This window comes from Vigna unguiculata, chromosome 7, assembly GCF_037176805.1.
Source record: "Vigna unguiculata cultivar grain cowpea cultivar isolate G323 ecotype 2 chromosome 7, ASM3717680v1, whole genome shotgun sequence".
Taxonomy (NCBI): Eukaryota; Viridiplantae; Streptophyta; class Magnoliopsida; order Fabales; family Fabaceae; genus Vigna; species Vigna unguiculata.
Window position 1 is genome coordinate 27,832,510 of NC_140798.1, and position 21,088 is coordinate 27,853,597.

Here is a 21,088-nt window from a genome sequence, read left to right on the forward strand (position 1 = left end):
TAATAAAAGTTGAATTTAAGAGTCGACGAGGTACTCAGTTTAACTCTTCGACTAATGTTTGAAAGTCATAAAATGGATTTGAAAAGAGAGTCCGTAATTTCAATTCTTTCGTTAACAAAATAATAACGATTATCATTTGTCGATTATATAAAATAATGCATGATATATAGTTTATATAGTAAGTGCATCTGAAATTTTATCATTTGTTTAGTACAAAACCGCACTGTGAAAATATACTTGGATTTAAAGTCAGAAACACAGTCTATGGTGTTCACAGCTTCAATATTCAAACACTTTGGAACTATTTCAGGTACCACTTGCTATCTTTCCACATCAGCCCTTTGTCTGGTTCTTCTCATCTTTCTCTGAATTCCTCCTATCTATCATTCGGGGATTCACTTTTGGTAACATTTTTGAATTCCAAGCCTTACTTTGGTGCCCAAATACAGCATTTTTCCTACATGTTAAAGGGCAAAATTTTGTTATAAGATCACTGATATATTCAGCTGTCTACAGCGATCATACAAGTTGTAAGTAGTTGCAGAAAAGCACAAAGCAGTTTTTCTTAGCCTGCAAATTCTGACCGATGATAATTTTATATTTTACAAAGTAAACTACCTTTGTCAACTTTTTAATATGATTATTGAAGTAAATTGTTATAAAGGATAATAAGCTCTATTAGAATTTTTCACATTATATAGGATTTTTTCTTGCAAATTTGTTAAAAAAAAATTCAAGAAAAAACTTTTTGCCATTTTTCTAAGAATATTAATTGGCAGAGAATTTCTTCGTAGGTAATTATTTCCTACAAAATTATAAAATTCACAAGTATTTCTTATAAAATTTGTTGAGAAAAGTGTTTTATATAACAATATTTTGTAAAACAATTGGTACAATTTCTTTGCAAATCTTTTTTCAAAATAAATTTTCTAAGTCTTTCTTACAAAAAAAATTTCAAAACAAAACTGGTAAAAGATATGAGTTTTTTTAGTAATGGAGGTTACATATATAATAATTTGTTATTAAAAGATAATAAATTCTTTTAATATGCATATTTTAGTGAGAATAATGCTTGTAATAGACTGTACCGTTAGAAATTAAATTATGAGAAAATATTTTAATTATTAAAATAACTGAATTATAGGAACAGTTTTGCACGTTTTTGCATTATTATATGAATAATAGCATAACTGCAGGGATTGTATATATTAATTATAGATATTCTTTTGTATATATTTATGTTCTTCCTTTCAATAAAATACAACACATATTTCTTTCTATTTGTTTTTTCTTTACATGGTATCAAATACTGGAATGATCTTCTGCTCAATTCATTTTTTCTTTTCCTATCCTTGTTTCCATGACTAACGACAAAAAAGAACCAAATTCCAATATTAATTATTCTCTCCATCACTCTGACCATCCCGAAATGGTCTTTATTTCAAAACCTCTAGATTGAGACAACTTTTCGACTTGGCGTAGAGCCATGGTCATCTCTTTAAATGCAAAATCCAAATTGGGTTTTGTTGATGAAACTCTCAAGGCACCCTCAACGGAAGATAAACCAGAATAATATGCAGCATGGAAAAAATGCAACGACATGGTATTATCTTGGATATTTAATTCTTTGACACCTAATGTTGTAGATATTGTTATTTTCTATGACACTACTCATTAAGTTTGGGAAGATATTCAAAATCGCTTCTCTTCAAGTCATGCACCACAAATTTTTCAAAGTGAGAGAAATATTGTTTGCTTGACTCAAGTTCAAATGGCAGTCGCAACCTATTACACGAAGTTAAAGAAATTATGGGATGAGTTAGGCTCCTATAGTAATGCAACCTACACTTGTGGAGCAGACAATAAAAGGAGCAAATTGATGCAGTTTCTTATGGGGTTGAATGACTCTTATAGTGCTATTCGTGGTCAACTTCTCTTAATGAATCCATTGCCTGATGTTACACAAGCTTATTCTTCCATCATTCAAGAAGAAAAACAACGACATTTGGGCACCACACAGGACACAATAGAAGCTTCAGTCATGGTTGTTCAAAAGAAAGAACCAACAGCCCTTGTTGTTCGCCACAAACAAGGTCCTCCTTCTCATTTTAATTCATCTAGTCGAAATTCATTGCATTGTTCTCAATGTGATAGAGATCATCATACAAAAGAAACATGTTGGAAGCTACACGGTTATCATCCTGAACACCCAAGGCATGGAGTCACCCAAAATGCTTATTCTAAGTCCAATGGGAATAGTCAATTTTCAACAAATAATGTCACAACGACTCTAGTGATGCAACAGTTGCAGTCCACATTGAATGGATCAACTGAACTATAACTTCAATAGATGTTGTCTATTATGCAGGGTAATGCATCATCTCCGTCAGCTAATCCTAAGATCAACAACACCAATGTTCCTTCAGGTTTGTCAACACCCAAACTTATAACTGATACTGGGTCCATCAATCACATTATTTCTTCACCAACCTAGCTTGTCAACAGTAAAGAAAAAACTTCTTTAACCCCCAGTTGTTATGCCAAATGGTAATCAGGTCCATATTATCTTTATTGGAACTTTACCTTTAAGTCCAATTGTTTCTTTAACAAATGTGCTTAGGGTACTATCTTGCAAAATATATTTGATGCCAGTAAGTCGGGTCACAAGATATTTAAATTGTTCAGTAACTTTTTTCCTTTTGGGTGTATTTTATAAGATTTGATGACGAGAATGACAATTGGTTTGGGTAAACAACAAGGTGGACTATATTACTTGGTTGCAATGACATCAAATAAGTCACACACACTTGTTCCATCACTCGCAGCCCATGTCACCAAGTCATATCTCCTTCAAACACTTCTACTACCTTGTGGCATCGACGACTATGACATCCATCTCCATCTAGATTAGATTTCATGGCTAAAACTTTGTTAAATCTCTCTTTAGAGTCAAATAAAATTTGTGATGTTTATACTCTTGCAAAACAAACACGCCTTTCTTTTCCAAATAGCTCAATTTCTTCCATTAAACCTTTTAAATTACTTCATTGTGATATTTGGGGACCATATAAAGTTACTTCTCTTTCTAGTGCACAGTATTTTTTGAATGTTGTGGATGATTTTTCTCATTTCATTTGATTTTTTTCATGCACCATAAAAGTAAAACCCAACATCTCCTTACCAATTTCTTCTTTTTTTGTCAAAACTCATTTTAATACCAATACAGCAAATATTCGAGTTGACATGAAAGGGAATTTTTTTCTATGCGAGATTTTTTTACACAACAAGGAACAACTTACCAACATTCTTGCACTTACACACCACAACAAAATAGAGTTGTTGAGCGTAAACATAGGCATATCCTTAAGTCAGCACGCACTCTTCATTTTCAAGCTCATTTTCCCTTACGCTTTAGGACAAAATGTGTTTCCACTACTGTCCATATTATTAACAGGTTGCCTACATCTCTTCTATCACGTCAGACACCTTTTGAGTTCCTATATGGTAAAATCCCTTCTTATTAACACATTCGAGTTTTTGGATGTCTTGCTTATGCTACTAATGTTCATGTTTCACATAAGTTTGCTCCTCGTGCCTGCCCAAAAATGTGTTTTTCTTGGTTATCCTCTTGGCCAAAAGGCTTACAAGTTATATGATCTCGAAACTCACCAAGTCTTCACTACTCGTGATGTTGTCTTACATGAGGATATTTTTCCGTATGAATCCATTGATACTTCTTTCACCACCATAGACCTTGTCATACATTATGTTGTCCTAGATAATCCTCCGTCTATGACTCTTTCATACACTCCACCACCACCTACAGAAAAAACAATTGTGCCTCCCATTAATTCCCCACCTATGGGTCCCTTGCGTCGTTCTCAATGATCTCATAGTCCTTCTGCAGCTTTGCAAGATTGTATTTGCAATCAGGTAGTGTCCCCTAGCCCATTGTCATCCTGCTCATCTTTTCCAAATAAAGGTACATGATATCCTCTCTGTAATTTTATCTCTTATGATCATTATACCCCTGAACATCGGTCATTTATTACTACTATTACTAATGATATTGAACCTATATGTTATGAACAAGCTGTTTATCACACTGGCAAGAGGAAGTGCAATCTGAATTAGCAGCTTTGGAGGCCAATAGTACTTGGTCCATTACAACTCTTCCTCCTAGAAAGAAGGTTATTAGTTGTTGTTGGGTATATAAAATCAAGAGCAAATCCGAGGGTTCTCTTGAATGGTATAAGGCACGCCTTGTTGTAAAGGGATATACACAACTAGAAGGTATCGATTATCATGACACTTTTTCACCTATTGCTAAAATGGTCACAAACCATTGTTTATTAGCTTTGGCTACTGCTCAATATTGGTCTCTTCATCTGCTTGATGTCCATAACGCTTTTCTTCATGGTGATCATTCTAAAGAAATTTATATGTCCCCTAGGTTTTCAATGACAAGGGGAGAATCTTGTGTGTCACCTCAACAAGTCCTTATATGGATTAAAACAAACTTTTCGTCAATGGTTTGCCAAATTCTCTACAACTATTCAGGCTACTGGTTTTATTCAATCAGAAGCAGATTACTCACTATTTACATGTACAAAAGGCAAATCATTTATAGCTTTGTTGATTTATGTGATGATATTCTCATAACTAGTAATGACCCTATTGCAATATCCAATCTTAAACAATTCCTACACAATCCTTTTCGGATAAAAGATTTGGGTAATCCTAATTTTTTCTTGGGTATTAATGTCTTTCGTTCTAGAAAAGGTATTTTTCATATCACAAAGAAAATACACATTGGAAATTATCAAAGATGGTGGATATCTTGGAGCTAAGCTTGTGGATTTTCCCATGGAACAAAAAACAAAGCTTTCCGATTAAGGGAAATTATTAAAAGACTCGTCAATATATAGGCGAGTTGTTGGTCACTTAATTTATTTGACAATTACTCGTCCTGATATCGCCTATAAGGTACACATACTAAGCAGATTCATGCACGCTCCATGCAATCCTCATATGAATGTTGCAATGTGTGTGCTACAATATTTAAATAATAATCCAGGTGATGAGTCATTATTTTCTTCCATTTCACTAGCCTTTGTGTACCCATTAGACAGTTGATTAGTGCTTAATTGTTCATCATTAGAGTGTTTTTCATCTGTTGGGCTTTATTGGGCCACTGTTCCGAATTTGGACTAATTTCACATTATTTGGCCTAATTTTTGTTTTTAATTATTTTTAGGTATTTGGGTGAAGCAATTTTGGAGCTTGGACATTAATATTTAGTTGAAGAAACTTTCCACATCATTGCCACATCATTTCCATGTCATTTCCACGTCAGCAAAGTCAATGGGTCAACATTTGAGGCCCAGAGTGGCATTTTTGTAATTCTGAGTGGCAGGGGGTGATATGACCACGAATTAGGTCTGCATGAGAAGAAGGCAGCCGCTCCATCATCTTCAACCTCTCTTCAAAACCTCCATTTTCGTTCTCCAAGCTTCCATGGACGCCCTCCTTGCGGTTTTTCACGTTTTTGGCTCATTTTTACCGTTTTTATGCATATTTGACAGCACCCATTGAGGGTTTTACGTTTGGAATTCGTTTTCTTGCTTGGGCAGTTCGTTTTTTGGGTTTTATTGACTTGGAACAATACCCATTCATGGGGTTTTCGCATTTATATATGATATCACTGTTTTGCATTCCATTTAAGCTTTGAAATCTCAATTTTTGCTCTTAAATTGCGTTTTCAGATTTGATAAGTTAGGGTTCTTGGTTCTGATTTTTGTGATTTCAGTTTTGAAGTGTTTAATTACTCATTTTCATGTCTAGCTAAATTCGTGTATTGACTCCTTGATGAAAAATGCAATGAAGCTTTGAGGTTGTGCTTGTTTTGTGAAATCTGCCATGTTTTTGTTCTGAATTCGTGGAATGCATGTGGTGAATCTGTCAATGCTTAATTTACAGAGTACTTGCATGTGTTTTGTTTAAGATACGTTCATGCTTAATGTATGTAGCTTGGCTGTCACAAATTTAAGGATGTGTGCATTGCTTAATTGCATAATGAAGCTAGATTGTAATTTTCGCTTAGTGAATTATTATCTAGTGGATTGAGACAAGGCAGGGTTGGTGTTAATTTGGTGGCCTATGATAAGTGAAATTGCGTTTGAATCAGGGATGTCAATACGGTTTTAGTCACTGTAGCATTTAAATTAATCTAGTGATTAGCATTCCGAATCTGTCTGCCAACCCCCCCCCCCTGTGTTTTATTGTTGTGTTCATCTGGAAAATTCGCTTTGAATGAAAATATTGGTCGTTGGGAGACGACTTGGTTCACTTTCATGTACTGCATTTAATATGTTTTAATTTGATAGAGGACCCATATACAGTAAAGTCGTCCATAAACACCTCTATGCATTTTTCAAGAAAATCGCTAAAAATGCTAAGCATGCACCGCTGGAATGTGTCAGGGGCATTGCATAGGCCAAACGGCATCCTCCTATAGGCAAAAGTTCCAAAGGGGCAGGTGAATGTGGTTTTCTCTTGGTCCTCAGGTGCAATGTGAATTTGAAAATAACCAGAAAACCCATCAAGGAAGCAATAGTGGGACTTACCTGCCAAGCGCTCAAGCATCTGATCAATAAAAGGCAGGGGGAAATGGTCTTTTCTGGTTTCTTGGTTTAGCCTTCTGTAGTCAATGCAAACCCTCCAACTGTTTTGCACTCTTGTTGGAATTAGCTCCTCTTTTTCGTTCTTGACTACAGTGAGGCCAGTCTTCTTTGGAACAACATGGATGGGGCTAACCCACTGACTGTCAGAAATGGGGTAGATGATCCCAGCTTGTAGAAGCTTGGTCACCTCCTTCTTTACAACATCCGAGATGACAGGGTTGAGTCGCCTCTGTGGCTGTCTCACTGGCTTTGCTCCATCTTCCAACAATATCCTGTGCATGCATGTTGATGGGCTAATACCAGGGATGTCAGCCAATGTCCATCCAATTGCCTTCTTATGCTTTTTAAGAACGTGCAACAACCTCTGCTCTTGTTCAGCAGTGAGGGAGGTGGAAATGATGACAGGCAGTTTGTCCTCCTCCTCTAAGTAGACATACTTGAGGTTGTCTGGCAGTGGTTTTAACTCTGGAGTACTGGATGCTGGCTGAATATCAGGAACCAGAAGGGAGGGAGAAATGGGTTCCACAGCTTGTACCTGAGCATAATAATCAGATGCATGTGTACTTCCTGCAACATGGTTAGTGCAACCTGATTGTATAACATCAAAGTGAATAAGTACAACATCCAGAGAGTCAAACTCATTAGATTCAATATTATCCACATCATATTCAGCATCATCAAAATCAGAAGCAGAATCAGAATCAAGAACATCAATGCATGCAAATTCAGATAACTCAGACACGGATGAATGTTTTAATGCATGCAAAGAGTGGAAATCAGAAATCAATCCATCAACAGCATCATCAATAATATCCACGTGAAAAACAGAATGATCCTCAGAAGGATGTTTCATGGCATCCAGAATGTTGAATCGCACAACAATATCATCAAACTCCATGGACAAAGTACCTGCATGGACATCAATTTTGGTTCGTGCAGTTTTCAAAAATGGTCTGCTTAAAATGATTGGTGGAGAACCATGTGAAAATCCCTCTTCCATGTCAAGAATGTAAAAATCAGCAGGGAAAATCAATTCACCAACACGAACCAAAACATCATCAACCAAACCTGCGGGGTGGGCAACACTTCTATTTGCCAACTGAATCACCACACCCGTAGGTTGCAGGGGTCCAAGAGAAAGAGATTTAAAAATAGACAGAGGCATTACATTTATTGAAGCACCAAGATCAAGCATTGCATTTTCAAATTTATTGTTACCTATGATGCAAGGTACACAAAATGTACCTAGGTCCTTGCACTTCTCAGGAATCTGAGGAACAGATTTACCTATCAATGCTGACACGTTTCTGCCCATGCTGATCTTTTCGTTTCCCTTTAGCCTCCTCTTGTGCGTGCATAGCTCCTTCAAGAACTTTGCATATCTGGGAATCTGTTTAATGGCATCCAACAGAGGTATGTTCACCTCCACCTTCCTAAAAGTTTCCGAGATCTCCCTGTCAACCTCTTCCATCTTTTTGCTTGGAATGGCTCTTGGAGGGAAAGGAAGAGGTATGGAAGGTGCAGCAGTAGAGGTGGAAGGTGTAGAAGTCGCACTAGATGTGGAAGGACCAGCTGCATGAGCATCACGCTTTCTCTGAAGTGTGGCAGGGTCGGCTTCCTTTGGAGGTGTAGGCTCGGAAGTGGGAACTTCAATGTTCTTCCCAAATCTCAAAGTAATGGCACTCACATTCCTAGGATTTTCCACCGTCTGTGATGGAAGCTTGTCAGAATTCTGAGCCTGTGCCTGGTTTAGCTAAGTGGCCATTTGCCCCATTTGATTTGTCAAACTCTGGATTGAGGCCCTAGTCTCCTGCTGAAATTGCATATTTTGAAGGGTCATCATCCTGACTAACTCCTCCAATGAAGTAGAAGAAGAAGGTGCAGGTGCTGCAGCAGGAGCTGGTGTGGGTACAGGTGGAACAGGAGCAGCTTGTGGTGCAGGTGCAACTCTTTGTTGTGGAGGTGGTTGCACATTTTGAAATTGTTGGGGCTGCTGGTTACCCTGGTTTCCCCATCTCAAATTAGGGTGATTCCTCCATCCTGGATTATATCTGTTGGTTGACAAATCATGGTGGTTTTGTTGTTGCTGTTGGGGCCTATTGTTGTTGAAAATATTTGCTGCATAGGCCTGAGGGGTATCCACTGGTGTAGAAGAAGAAGCCTGTTGTTGCAATGCTGGGCAAAAGTCTGTAAAGTGATCAACAGATGTACAAAGGCCACAAACTCTTGCAGCTGGAGCTCTCTGATTGGAAGCAAGTTGGTTGACTAGTGTGGTAAGAGCATCAATCTTACTCTCCAACTTCTTCGTGTACTCGGCTGCTCCTACATCATGAACACCTCTAACAACTATGGCATCACTCCTTGTGCCAAATTGTTGAGAATTTGAAGCCATGTTCTCTATTAGTTGTCTGGCTGCAGCTGGGGTTATGTTACCAAGGGCACCACCACTTGCGGCATCAATCATATTTCGATCCATGTGGTGCAAGCCTTCATAAAAATACTGCAGGAGGAGATGTTCAGAAATCTGATGGTGTGGACAGCTTGAACAGAGATTCTTGAACCTCTCTCAGTACTCATAAAGGGTCTCCCCAGATTGCTGCTTGATGCTAGAAATCTCCTTCCGTATGGTTGTTGTCCTTGAAGCAGGAAAGAACTTGGCAAGGAACAATCTCTTCAGGTCATCCCAGCTTGTGATGGACCTGGGTGCTAGGTAGTACAGCCAGTCTTTCGCATTACCCTCCAAAGAATGAGGGAAAGCCTTCAAGTATACATGGTCCTCTTGTACATCTGCAGGCTTCATGGTGGAACAGACGACATGAAACTGCTTCAAGTGTTTGCACGGGTCCTCACCTGCAAGACCATGAAACTTTGGCAACAAGTGTATTAAACCAGTTTTCAGCACATATGGAACCTCCTCCTCAGGGTATTGTATGCATAAACTATCATAAGTGAACTCTGGTGCAGTGAGCTCACTCATGGTTCTCTCATGAGGTGGAGGAGGTTGAGCCATGTTATCAGTATGAAAATGCTCAGAATATACAATATGCTCAGAATGCAAAGAATGAGGAGTGTCAGGAATGTGATGAGAATCAGAAGAATCAGGAAATGTCACTGAATATTCAGCATGCAAAGATGGATTCCTAGGATGCCTACTTCCTCTGTGGAATGTCCTATCAATTTCAGGGTCAAATGGTTGTAATTCACTTGGGTTTCCCCTAGTAATGCACCAAAAAGCACTAATTATAGTGATATTGGCATAACAAAGGGTATAACTACAAGTATACTCAAACGACCATCAAATGACTTGAAAATTGGTAGGATATTCCTTTGAGTGGTCAAACAGAAGCACAAAAAAAATCAGATCAAAACTCAAAGCACAAGTATTTTTTTTCAATTTTTCAAAAGTAAAAAAAATGAAGAAAAATCACAAAAAACATTGCTGAAATGTAGAAAATGGCATTTTCTGGAGAATCTGAGTTTGCAAACCGGCGAAGCAGGTTACAACAAGGTAGGAAATCAAATTCTACCCCAAATCCATATAAAATAATAGTGATTCTGATAACCAGAGCAAAAGTTATGGTCCTCTGAAGTTTCACTAAAAATCAGTCCAAAAATTTTTTGAATCTCTTAACTCAGACCATACCAACTGCTCTAGCTATTTTTCCTATCAAGTTCAACGTCTTAGAAGTGGGGGAAAAACATTTCAAGTCAAAACAAGCTCCGTAGCTACCAAAACAAAAATCCAGAAGTTAAATGCCAGATTCGGACACTATTCAAACACTATTCACTACTACAAATGACACTATTCATGCGCGTCGCGACACTATTCACTACACTACACAGAAACACACAGGAATGGAAACAGGCACTGAACTTAACACAACATTAACATCACAATGAACATATACCAACTCAACCACACTTGAACTACACACACACCAAAACACAGAACACAAACACACTGGAAATTTTACTTTGAACGAAACGATTGGTCCCCGGCAACGGCGCCAAATTTGATAGAGGTCGTACCCCACCAAATTAAAACATATTAAATGCAGTACATGAAAGTGAACCAAGTCGTCTCCCAACGACCAATATATTCATTCAAAGCGAATTTTCCAGATGAACACAACAATAAAACACAAGGGGGGGGGGTTGGCAGACAGATTCGGAATTCTAATCAGTAGATTAATTTAAATGCTACAGTGACTAAAACCGTATTGACATCCCTGATTCAAACGCAATTTCACTTATCATAGGCCACCAAATTAACACCAACCCTGCCTTGTCTCAATCCACTAGATAATAATTCACTAAGCGAAAATTACAATCTAGCTTCATTATGCAATTAAGCAATGCACACATCCTTAAATTCGTGACAGCCAAGCTACATACATTAAGCATGAACGTATCTTAAACAAAACACATGCAATTACTCTATAAATTAAGCATTGACAGATTCACCACATGCACTCCACGAATTCAGAACAAAAACATGGCAGATTTCACAAAACAAGCACAACCTCAAAGCTTCATTGCATTTTTCATCAAGGAGTCAATACACGAATTTAGCTAGACATGGAAATGAGTAATTAAACACTTCAAAACTGAAATCACAAAAATCAGAACCAAGAACCCTAACTTATCAAATCTGAAAACGCAATTTAAGAGCAAAAATTGAGATTTCAAAGCTTAAATGGAATGCAAAACGGTGATATCATATATAAATGCGAAAACCCCATGAATGGGTATTGTTCCAAGTCAATAAAACCCAAAAAACGAACTGCCCAAGCAAGAAAACGAATTCCAAACGTAAAACCCTCAATGGGTGCTGTCAAATATGCATAAAAACGGTAAAAATGAGCCAAAAATGTGAAAAACCGCAAGGGGGGCGTCCATGGAAGCTTGGAGAACGAAAATGGAGGTTTTGAAGAGAGGTTGAAGATGATGGAGCGGCTGCCTTCTTCTCATGCAGACCTAATTCGTGGTCATATCACCCCCTGCCACTCAGAATTACAAAAATGCCACTCTGGGCCTCAAATGTTGACCCATTGACTTTGCTGACGTGGAAATGACATGGAAATGATGTGGCAATGATGTGGAAAGTTTCTTCAACTAAATATTAATGTCCAAGCTCCAAAATTGCTTCACCCAAATACCTAAAAATAATTAAAAACAAAAATTAGGCCAAATAATGTGAAATTAGTCCAAATTCGGAACAGTGGCCCAATAAAGCCCAACAGATGAAAAACACTCTAATGATGAACAATTAAGCACTAATCAACTGTCTAATGGGTACACAAAGGCTAGTGAAATGGAAGAAAATAATGACTCATCAAAATCGACCACACTTACCCTTTTGCACTCCTGGGCAAAATTAAAGAGTAAAGCAAAGCAAGGACATCACAAACATAACAAGAAAGACAAAAAGACACAAGACAAACAGACACATGACAAACGGACTCGACACAGACAAATGGAAACACATCTAACACAGAAGGATTCAAAGCTGCAAGGTATCCGTGAACATCATCCAAGCAGTTCAAAACATGTCAAGTACTCAGTTCAGCTTAAGGAGAGAATTGAAAGCAACATAACCTCACGAAATATGCACTGTATCACTCAAATCTCTAGGCTACTGTTTATTCTCAAAGCACCCTTGAAAAACAAACATCAAACAGACTTGGCAAGCCTCTAGAACGAACAACCAAACCAGAAACACATGCAGGTCAAGATCAGAAGGACTTTTCAAGGTTGTAATGGGGCTGAGGACAAGGTGTAGAACATATGGATAAGTAGCTAAGCAACCAAGGAAATAGAGGAGCAGTGGGGAATAAGTCTCAATCAATCATGAAAGTAATCCCAAACACCAACACTTCCAACTTCGGTTCTCACACAATGCTCAAATCCAAACTCCTTTTTATTTCTTTTCTTTATTCTCTTTTCTTTTCTTTTCTTTTTTTTTTCTTTTTCTTTTTTTTTTCTATACAGAGAACATGCAGAGAAACAACAATTTTGAAATCCCACTTTGGTGTACAAATGAGCAATTCCAAGAACCAACAACAAGTGCGCGCACAACCACACTTGTTGTGCGCGACCACACTTAATTGAGCACCCATTCCCAAAACAATTCCAAAGCTCCAAAATTTCCTAAGGTAGGAATAATCATGGTTTTTCAGGCTAAGGGCTTGTAATGAGCTGTAAAACAATGAAAGGGTATGCAGGCTCAAAAAGGGGTATCAACGGAAACAGTTCAAGGTAGGCTCATCTGGTTGTAGGCTCATAGAACAAAATTACCTAAATCATATCCCAACATGCATGTGAATCAGAAAGGCATTCAGAAAGAGTCAAGCCAAGGCCACTGTGCAAGCATTCAAGAGGCATATATCACACAATCAAAGAACAGAGAGTGACTCAAATTCTTACACAGGGTAAACTAATTCCAAAAGCAAGTTGACATGCAAAGACAAAGCAAGGATAACAGTTCACAGAATAACCAACAACTCATCCTCCAAAAATGAAGTGAGTGTCCCAAACAGAAAACAAAAACATCACACTAATTAACACAAATTAACAATAATGAAACAAACAAACAGAAACAACAACAGACAGACAGACCTGGACAAGTGCAATAAAAGTAAAGAAGAAGGGGGAAGAAGGGGAAAGAAAACTCCCTGAATCATGGTGAAACAGCAGTGGGGTCAAGCAGGGAAGTTTCCTCCACAACAGTATCCACCAAGGCAGGATTGCTGAGGAATGGCTTAAGACGATGCCCATTCACTTTGAAGCTCTTATCTGTGGACTGGCTTTTGATTTCAACTGCACCATAAGGATAAACATTAGTGACAACAAAAGGACCAATCCACTTTGATCTCAACTTACCCCCCATGAGTCCAAGTCTGGAGTTATACAGTAAAACTTGCTGACCAACAACAAACTCCTTTCTAGCAATGGAGCTATCATGGAATCTCTTGGTCTTCTCCTTGTAGAACATAGAGTTCTGATATGCCTCCAAACGGATCTCATCCAACTCGTTCAACTGCAGCTTCCTTTCCTCCCCAGCTTGATCAAGAGAGAAGTTGCATGACTTGACAGCCCAGTAGGCTCGATGCTCTATCTCCACTGGAAGGTGGCATGGCTTACCAAAGACAACCCGATAAGGAGACATCCCTATAGGTGCCTTGTAAGCAGTCCTGTGAGCCCATAGAGCGTCCTCAAGTCTATTGCTCCAATCATTCCTGTTGGGCTGCACAATCTTCTCCAAGATCCTCTTGATTTCTCTGTTTGAGATCTCAGCTTGCCCATTAGTTTGGGGGTGATATGGTGTAGAAAGTTTGTGCACAACCCCATACTTTTGAAGCAAAACCCCCAAGGATTTGTTGCAAAAATGGGTGCCTTGGTCACTAACAATAGCTCGAGGAACTCCAAACCTGCAAAATATGTGAGACCTAACAAAATCCACAACAACTCGAGCATCATTAGTTCTAGTGGCTTTGGCTTCCACCCATTTTGAAACATAATCAACAGCAAGCAAGATGTAAGTGAAACCAAAAGAGACAGGGAAAGGGCCCATGAAATCTATACCCCAGACGTCAAACACCTCACAAAATAGCATGGGTTGTTGAGGCATCTGTTTTCTCCAAGAAATGGCTCCTCCTGCTCGTTGGCATTCCTCACATGTGCTACAAATCCTCCACGCATCTTTGAAGATGGTGGGCCAATAAAATCCGCAATCTAGCACCTTACGAGCTGTCCTTTGTGTGCCAAGGTGACCACCAGGTGCAGATGAATGACAAAATTTGAGGACCGAGTCAATCTCATGGTCCGGAATGCATCTCTTGGTAACCTGCACATTTTCCACAGATAGGGGTCATCCCAAATGTAATACCTAGCATCGCTCTTGAGTTTATCACATTGAGCTCTGGATGTTAGGGGAGGAAAAACGGAAGCAGCAAGATAATTAACAATGTTAGCAAACCAAGGTGAGCAAGAAGTAGAGAGTGTCAACAAACTTTCATTGGGAAAGTCATCCCGGATCGGTGAAGCATCATCAGTAGACCTCTCAATTCTGCTTAGTTGGTCTGCAACCAGGTTTTGTGCTCCGCTCCTATCACGGATCTCCAAATCAAATTCTTGGAGCCAGAGCATCCATCTTATCAGCCGAGGTTTTGATTCTGCCTTCTTCAACAGGTACTTAAGAGCTGCATGGTTAGTAAACACAACAACAGGAGAACCAAGCAGATAAGATCGAAACTTTTCAAGTGCAAAAACTACCGCAAGGAGCTCTTTTTCTGTTGTGGTGTAATTTGATTGGGCAACATCTAATGTCCTGGAGGCGTAGTAGATTACCCTCGGCTGCTTATCAATCCTTTGAGCTAGAACAACCCCTAATGCATAGTTGGATGCATCACACATAAGCTCAAATGGGGCTGTCCAGTCGGGCGCCTGAATGATTGGAGTTGTGGTCAGGGCCTTCTTGAGGCAATCAAAAGCCTCTTTGCATCCTTCATGAAAGATGAAGTCAACATCCTTTTGCAATAGGTTGGACAGTGGGAGGGCCTTCTTACTGAAGTCTTGAATGAAGCGCCTGTAAAACCCTGCATGGCCAAGAAAAGAACGAACCTCTCGCACAGAAGAGGGGTAAGGCAATTGTGAAATAATCGAGATCTTGGCAGGGTCAACTTCAATGCCCTTTTTTGAAATTATGTGCCCCAATACTATGCCTTGTTCTACCATGAAATGACATTTCTCAAAATTGAGAACAAGGTTAGATTGGATGCACCTGTTTAAAACTCTGTCCAAACTATCCAAACATGCATCAAATGAGGACCCATATACAGTAAAGTCGTCCATAAACACCTCTATGCATTTTTCAAGAAAATCGCTAAAAATGCTAAGCATGCACCGCTGGAATGTGTCAGGGGCATTGCATAGGCCAAACGGCATCCTCCTATAGGCAAAAGTGCCAAAGGGGCAGGTGAATGTGGTTTTCTCTTGGTCCTCAGGTGCAATGTGAATTTGAAAATAACCAGAAAACCCATCAAGGAAGCAATAGTGGGACTTACCTGCCAAGCGCTCAAGCATCTGATCAATAAAAGGCAGGGGGAAATGGTCTTTTCTGGTTTCTTGGTTTAGCCTTCTGTAGTCAATGCAAACCCTCCAACTGTTTTGCACTCTTGTTGGAATTAGCTCCTCTTTTTCGTTCTTGACTACAGTGAGGCCAGTCTTCTTTGGAACAACATGGATGGGGCTAACCCACTGACTGTCAGAAATGGGGTAGATGATCCCAGCTTGTAGAAGCTTGGTCACCTCCTTCTTTACAACATCCGAGATGACAGGGTTGAGTCGCCTCTGTGGCTGTCTCACTGGCTTTGCTCCATCTTCCAACAATATCCTGTGCATGCATGTTGATGGGCTAATACCAGGGATGTCAGCCAATGTCCATCCAATTTCCTTCTTATGCTTTTTAAGAACGTGCAACAACCTCTGCTCTTGTTCAGCAGTGAGGGAGGTGGAAATGATGACAGGCAGTTTGTCCTCCTCCTCTAAGTAGACATACTTGAGGTTGTCTGGCAGTGGTTTTAACTCTGGAGTACTGGATGCTGGCTGAATATCAGGAACCAGAAGGGAGGGAGAAATGGGTTCCACAGCTTGTACCTGAGCATAATAATCAGATGCATGTGTACTTCCTGCAACATGGTTAGTGCAACCTGATTGTATAACATCAAAGTGAATAAGTACAACATCCAGAGAGTCAAACTCATTAGATTCAATATTATCCACATCATATTCAGCATCATCAGAATCAGAAGCAGAATCAGAATCAAGAACATCAATGCATGCAAATTCAGATAACTCAGACACGGATGAATGTTTTAATGCATGCAAAGAGTGGAAATCAGAAATCAATCCATCAACAGCATCATCAATAATATCCACGTGAAAAACAGAATGATCCTCAGAAGGATGTTTCATGGCATCCAGAATGTTGAATCGCACAACAATATCATCAAACTCCATGGACAAAGTACCTGCATGGACATCAATTTTGGTTCGTGCAGTTTTCAAAAATGGTCTGCTTAAAATGATTGGTGGAGAACCATGTGAAAATCCCTCTTCCATGTCAAGAATGTAAAAATCAGCAGGGAAAATCAATTCACCAACACGAACCAAAACATCATCAACCAAACCTGCGGGGTGGGCAACACTTCTATTTGCCAACTGAATCACCACACCCGTAGGTTGCAGGGGTCCAAGAGAAAGAGATTTAAAAATAGACAGAGGCATTACATTTATTGAAGCACCAAGATCAAGCATTGCATTTTCAAATTTATTGTTACCTATGATGCAAGGTACACAAAATGTACCTAGGTCCTTGCACTTCTCAGGAATCTGAGGAACAGATTTACCTATCAATGCTGACACGTTTCTGCCCATGCTGATCTTTTCGTTTCCCTTTAGCCTCCTCTTGTGCGTGCATAGCTCCTTCAAGAACTTTGCATATCTGGGAATCTGTTTAATGGCATCCAACAGAGGTATGTCCACCTCCACCTTCCTAAAAGTTTCCGAGATCTCCCTGTCAACCTCTTCCATCTTTTTGCTTGGAATGGCTCTTGGAGGGAAAGGAAGAGGTATGGAAGGTGCAGCAGTAGAGGTGGAAGGTGTAGAAGTCGCACTAGATGTGGAAGGACCAGCTGCATGAGCATCACGCTTTCTCTGAAGTGTGGCAGGGTCGGCTTCCTTTGGAGGTGTAGGCTCGGAAGTGGGAACTTCAATGTTCTTCCCAAATCTCAAAGTAATGGCACTCACATTCCTAGGATTTTCCACCGTCTGTGATGGAAGCTTGTCAGAATTCTGAGCCTGTGCCTGGTTTAGCTAAGTGGCCATTTGCCCCATTTGATTTGTCAAACTCTGGATTGAGGCCCTAGTCTCCTGCTGAAATTGCATATTTTGAAGGGTCATCATCCTGACTAACTCCTCCAATGAAGTAGAAGAAGAAGGTGCAGGTGCTGCAGCAGGAGCTGGTGTGGGTACAGGTGGAACAGGAGCAGCTTGTGGTGCAGGTGCAACTCTTTGTTGTGGAGGTGGTTGCACATTTTGAAATTGTTGGGGCTGCTGGTTACCCTGGTTTCCCCATCTCAAATTAGGGTGATTCCTCCATCCTGGATTATATCTGTTGGTTGACAAATCATGGTGGTTTTGTTGTTGATGTTGGGGCCTATTGTTGTTGAAAATATTTGCTGCATAGGCCTGAGGGGTATCCACTGGTGTAGAAGAAGAAGCCTGTTGTTGCAATGCTGGGCAAAAGTCTGTAAAGTGATCAACAGATGTACAAAGGCCACAAACTCTTGCAGTTGGAGCTCTCTGATTGGAAGCAAGTTGGTTGACTAGTGTGGTAAGAGCATCAATCTTACTCTCCAACTTCTTCGTGTACTCGGCTGCTCCTACATCATGAACACCTCTAACAACTATGGCATCACTCCTTGTGCCAAATTGTTGAGAATTTGAAGCCATGTTCTCTATTAGTTGTCTGGCTGCAGCTGGGGTTATGTTACCAAGGGCACCACCACTTGCGGCATCAATCATATTTCGATCCATGTGGTGCAAGCCTTCATAAAAATACTGCAGGAGGAGATGTTCAGAAATCTGATGGTGTGGACAGCTTGAACAGAGATTCTTGAACCTCTCTCAGTACTCATAAAGGGTCTCCCCAGATTGCTGCTTGATGCCAGAAATCTCCTTCCGTATGGCTGTTGTCCTTGAAGCAGGAAAGAACTTGGCAAGGAACAATCTCTTCAGGTCATCCCAGCTTGTGATGGACCTGGGTGCTAGGTAGTACAGCCAGTCTTTCGCATTACCCTCCAAAGAATGAGGGAAAGCCTTCAAGTATACATGGTCCTCTTGTACATCTGCAGGCTTCATGGTGGAACAGACGACATGAAACTGCTTCAAGTGTTTGCACGGGTCCTCACCTGCAAGACCATGAAACTTTGGCAACAAGTGTATTAAACCAGTTTTCAGCACATATGGAACCTCCTCCTCAAGGTATTGTATGTATAAACTATCATAAGTGAACTCTGGTGCAGTGAGCTCACTCATGGTTCTCTCATGAGGTGGAGGAGGTTGAGCCATGTTATCAGTATGAAAATGCTCAGAATATACAATATGCTCAGAATGCAAAGAATGAGGAGTGTCAGGAATGTGATGAGAATCAGAAGAATCAGGAAATGTCACTGAATATTCAGCATGCAAAGATGGATTCCTAGGATGCCTACTTCCTCTGTGGAATGTCCTATCAATTTCAGGGTCAAATGGTTGTAATTCACTTGGGTTTCCCCTAGTAATGCACCAAAAAGCACTAATTGTAGTGATATTGGCATAACAAAGGGTATAACTACAAGTATACTCAAACGACCATCAAATGACTTGAAAATTGGTAGGATATTCCTTTGAGTGGTCAAACAGAAGCACAAAAAAAATCAGATCAAAAATCAAAGCACAAGTATTTTTTTTCAATTTTTCAAAAGTAAAAAAAATGAAGAAAAATCACAAAAAACATTGCTGAAATGTAGAAAATGGCATTTTCTGGAGAATCTGAGTTTGCAAACCGGCGAAGCAGGTTACAACAAGGTAGGAAATCAAATTCTACCCCAAATCCATATAAAATAATAGTGATTCTGATAACCAGAGCAAAAGTTATGGTCCTCTGAAGTTTCACTAAAAATCAGTCCAAAAATTTTTTGAATCTCTTAACTCAGACCATACCAACTGCTCTAGCTATTTTTCCTATCAAGTTCAACGTCTTAGAAGTGGGGGAAAAACATTTCAAGTCAAAACAAGCTCCGTAGCTACCAAAACAAAAATCCAGAAGTTAAATGCCAGATTCGGACACTATTCAAACACTATTCACTACTACAAATGACACTATTCATGCGCGTCGCGACACTATTCACTACACTACACAGAAACACACAGGAATGGAAACAGGCACTGAACTTAACACAACATTAACATCACAATGAACATATACCAACTCAACCACACTTGAACTACACACACACCAAAACACAGAACACAAACACACTGGAAATTTTACTTTGAACGAAACGATTGGTCCCCGGCAACGGCGCCAAATTTGATAGAGGTCGTACCCCACCAAATTAAAACATATTAAATGCAGTACATGAAAGTGAACCAAGTCGTCTCCCAACGACCAATATATTCATTCAAAGCGAATTTTCCAGATGAACACAACAATAAAACACAGGGGGGGGGGTTGGCAGACAGATTCGGAATTCTAATCAGTAGATTAATTTAAATGCTACAGTGACTAAAACCGTATTGACATCCCTGATTCAAACGCAATTTCACTTATCATAGGCCACCAAATTAACACCAACCCTGCCTTGTCTCAATCCACTAGATAATAATTCACTAAGCGAAAATTACAATCTAGCTTCATTATGCAATTAAGCAATGCACACATCCTTAAATTCGTGACAGCCAAGCTACATACATTAAGCATGAACGTATCTTAAACAAAACACATGCAATTACTCTATAAATTAAGCATTGACAGATTCACCACATGCACTCCACGAATTCAGAACAAAAACATGGCAGATTTCACAAAACAAGCACAACCTCAAAGCTTCATTGCATTTTTCATCAAGGAGTCAATACACGAATTTAGCTAGACATGGAAATGAGTAATTAAACACTTCAAAACTGAAATCACAAAAATCAGAACCAAGAACCCTAACTTATCAAATCTGAAAACGCAATTTAAGAGCAAAAATTGAGATTTCAAAGCTTAAATGGAATGCAAAACGGTGATATCATATATAAATGCGAAAACCCCATGAATGGGTATTGTTCCAAGTCAATAAAACCCAAAAAACGAACTGCCCAAGCAAGAAAACGAATTCCAAACGTAAAACCCTCAATGGGTGCTGTCAAATATGCATAAAAACGGTAAAAATGAGCCAAAAACGTGAAAAACCGCAAGGGGGGCGTCCATGGAAGCTTGGAGAACGAAAATGGAGGTTTTGAAGAGAGGTTGAAGATGATGGAGCGGCTGCCTTCTTCTCATGCAGACCTAATTCGTGGTCATATCACCCCCTGCCACTCAGAATTACAAAAATGCCACTCTGGGCCTCAAATGTTGACCCATTGACTTTGCTGACGTGGAAATGACATGGAAATGATGTGGCAATGATGTGGAAAGTTTCTTCAACTAAATATTAATGTCCAAGCTCCAAAATTGCTTCACCCAAATACCTAAAAATAATTAAAAACAAAAATTAAGCCAAATAATGTGAAATTAGTCCAAATTCGGAACAGTGGCCCAATAAAGCCCAACAGATGAAAAACACTCTAATGATGAACAATTAAGCACTAATCAA

General features: G+C 39.5%; 2 protein-coding genes across 2 annotated transcripts; one reads left to right on the plus strand and one right to left on the minus strand.

Moving 5' to 3' along the window:
- The first annotated feature begins 1,879 nt into the window (after window positions 1-1,879).
- LOC146884736 (uncharacterized) lies at window positions 1,880-2,751 on the plus strand. Its single transcript, XM_085675637.1, is given in 2 exon segments — window positions 1,880-2,430; window positions 2,718-2,751. Coding segments are annotated over 2 exon segments (585 nt in total).
- Window positions 2,752-8,436: 5,685 nt separating this feature from the next.
- On the minus strand, window positions 8,437-9,159 carry LOC146884737 (uncharacterized). Its single transcript, XM_085675442.1, has one exon. The coding sequence runs from the start codon at window positions 9,157-9,159 to the stop codon at window positions 8,437-8,439; it is 723 nt and encodes a 240-aa protein (XP_085531568.1).
- Window positions 9,160-21,088: the final 11,929 nt, after the last annotated feature.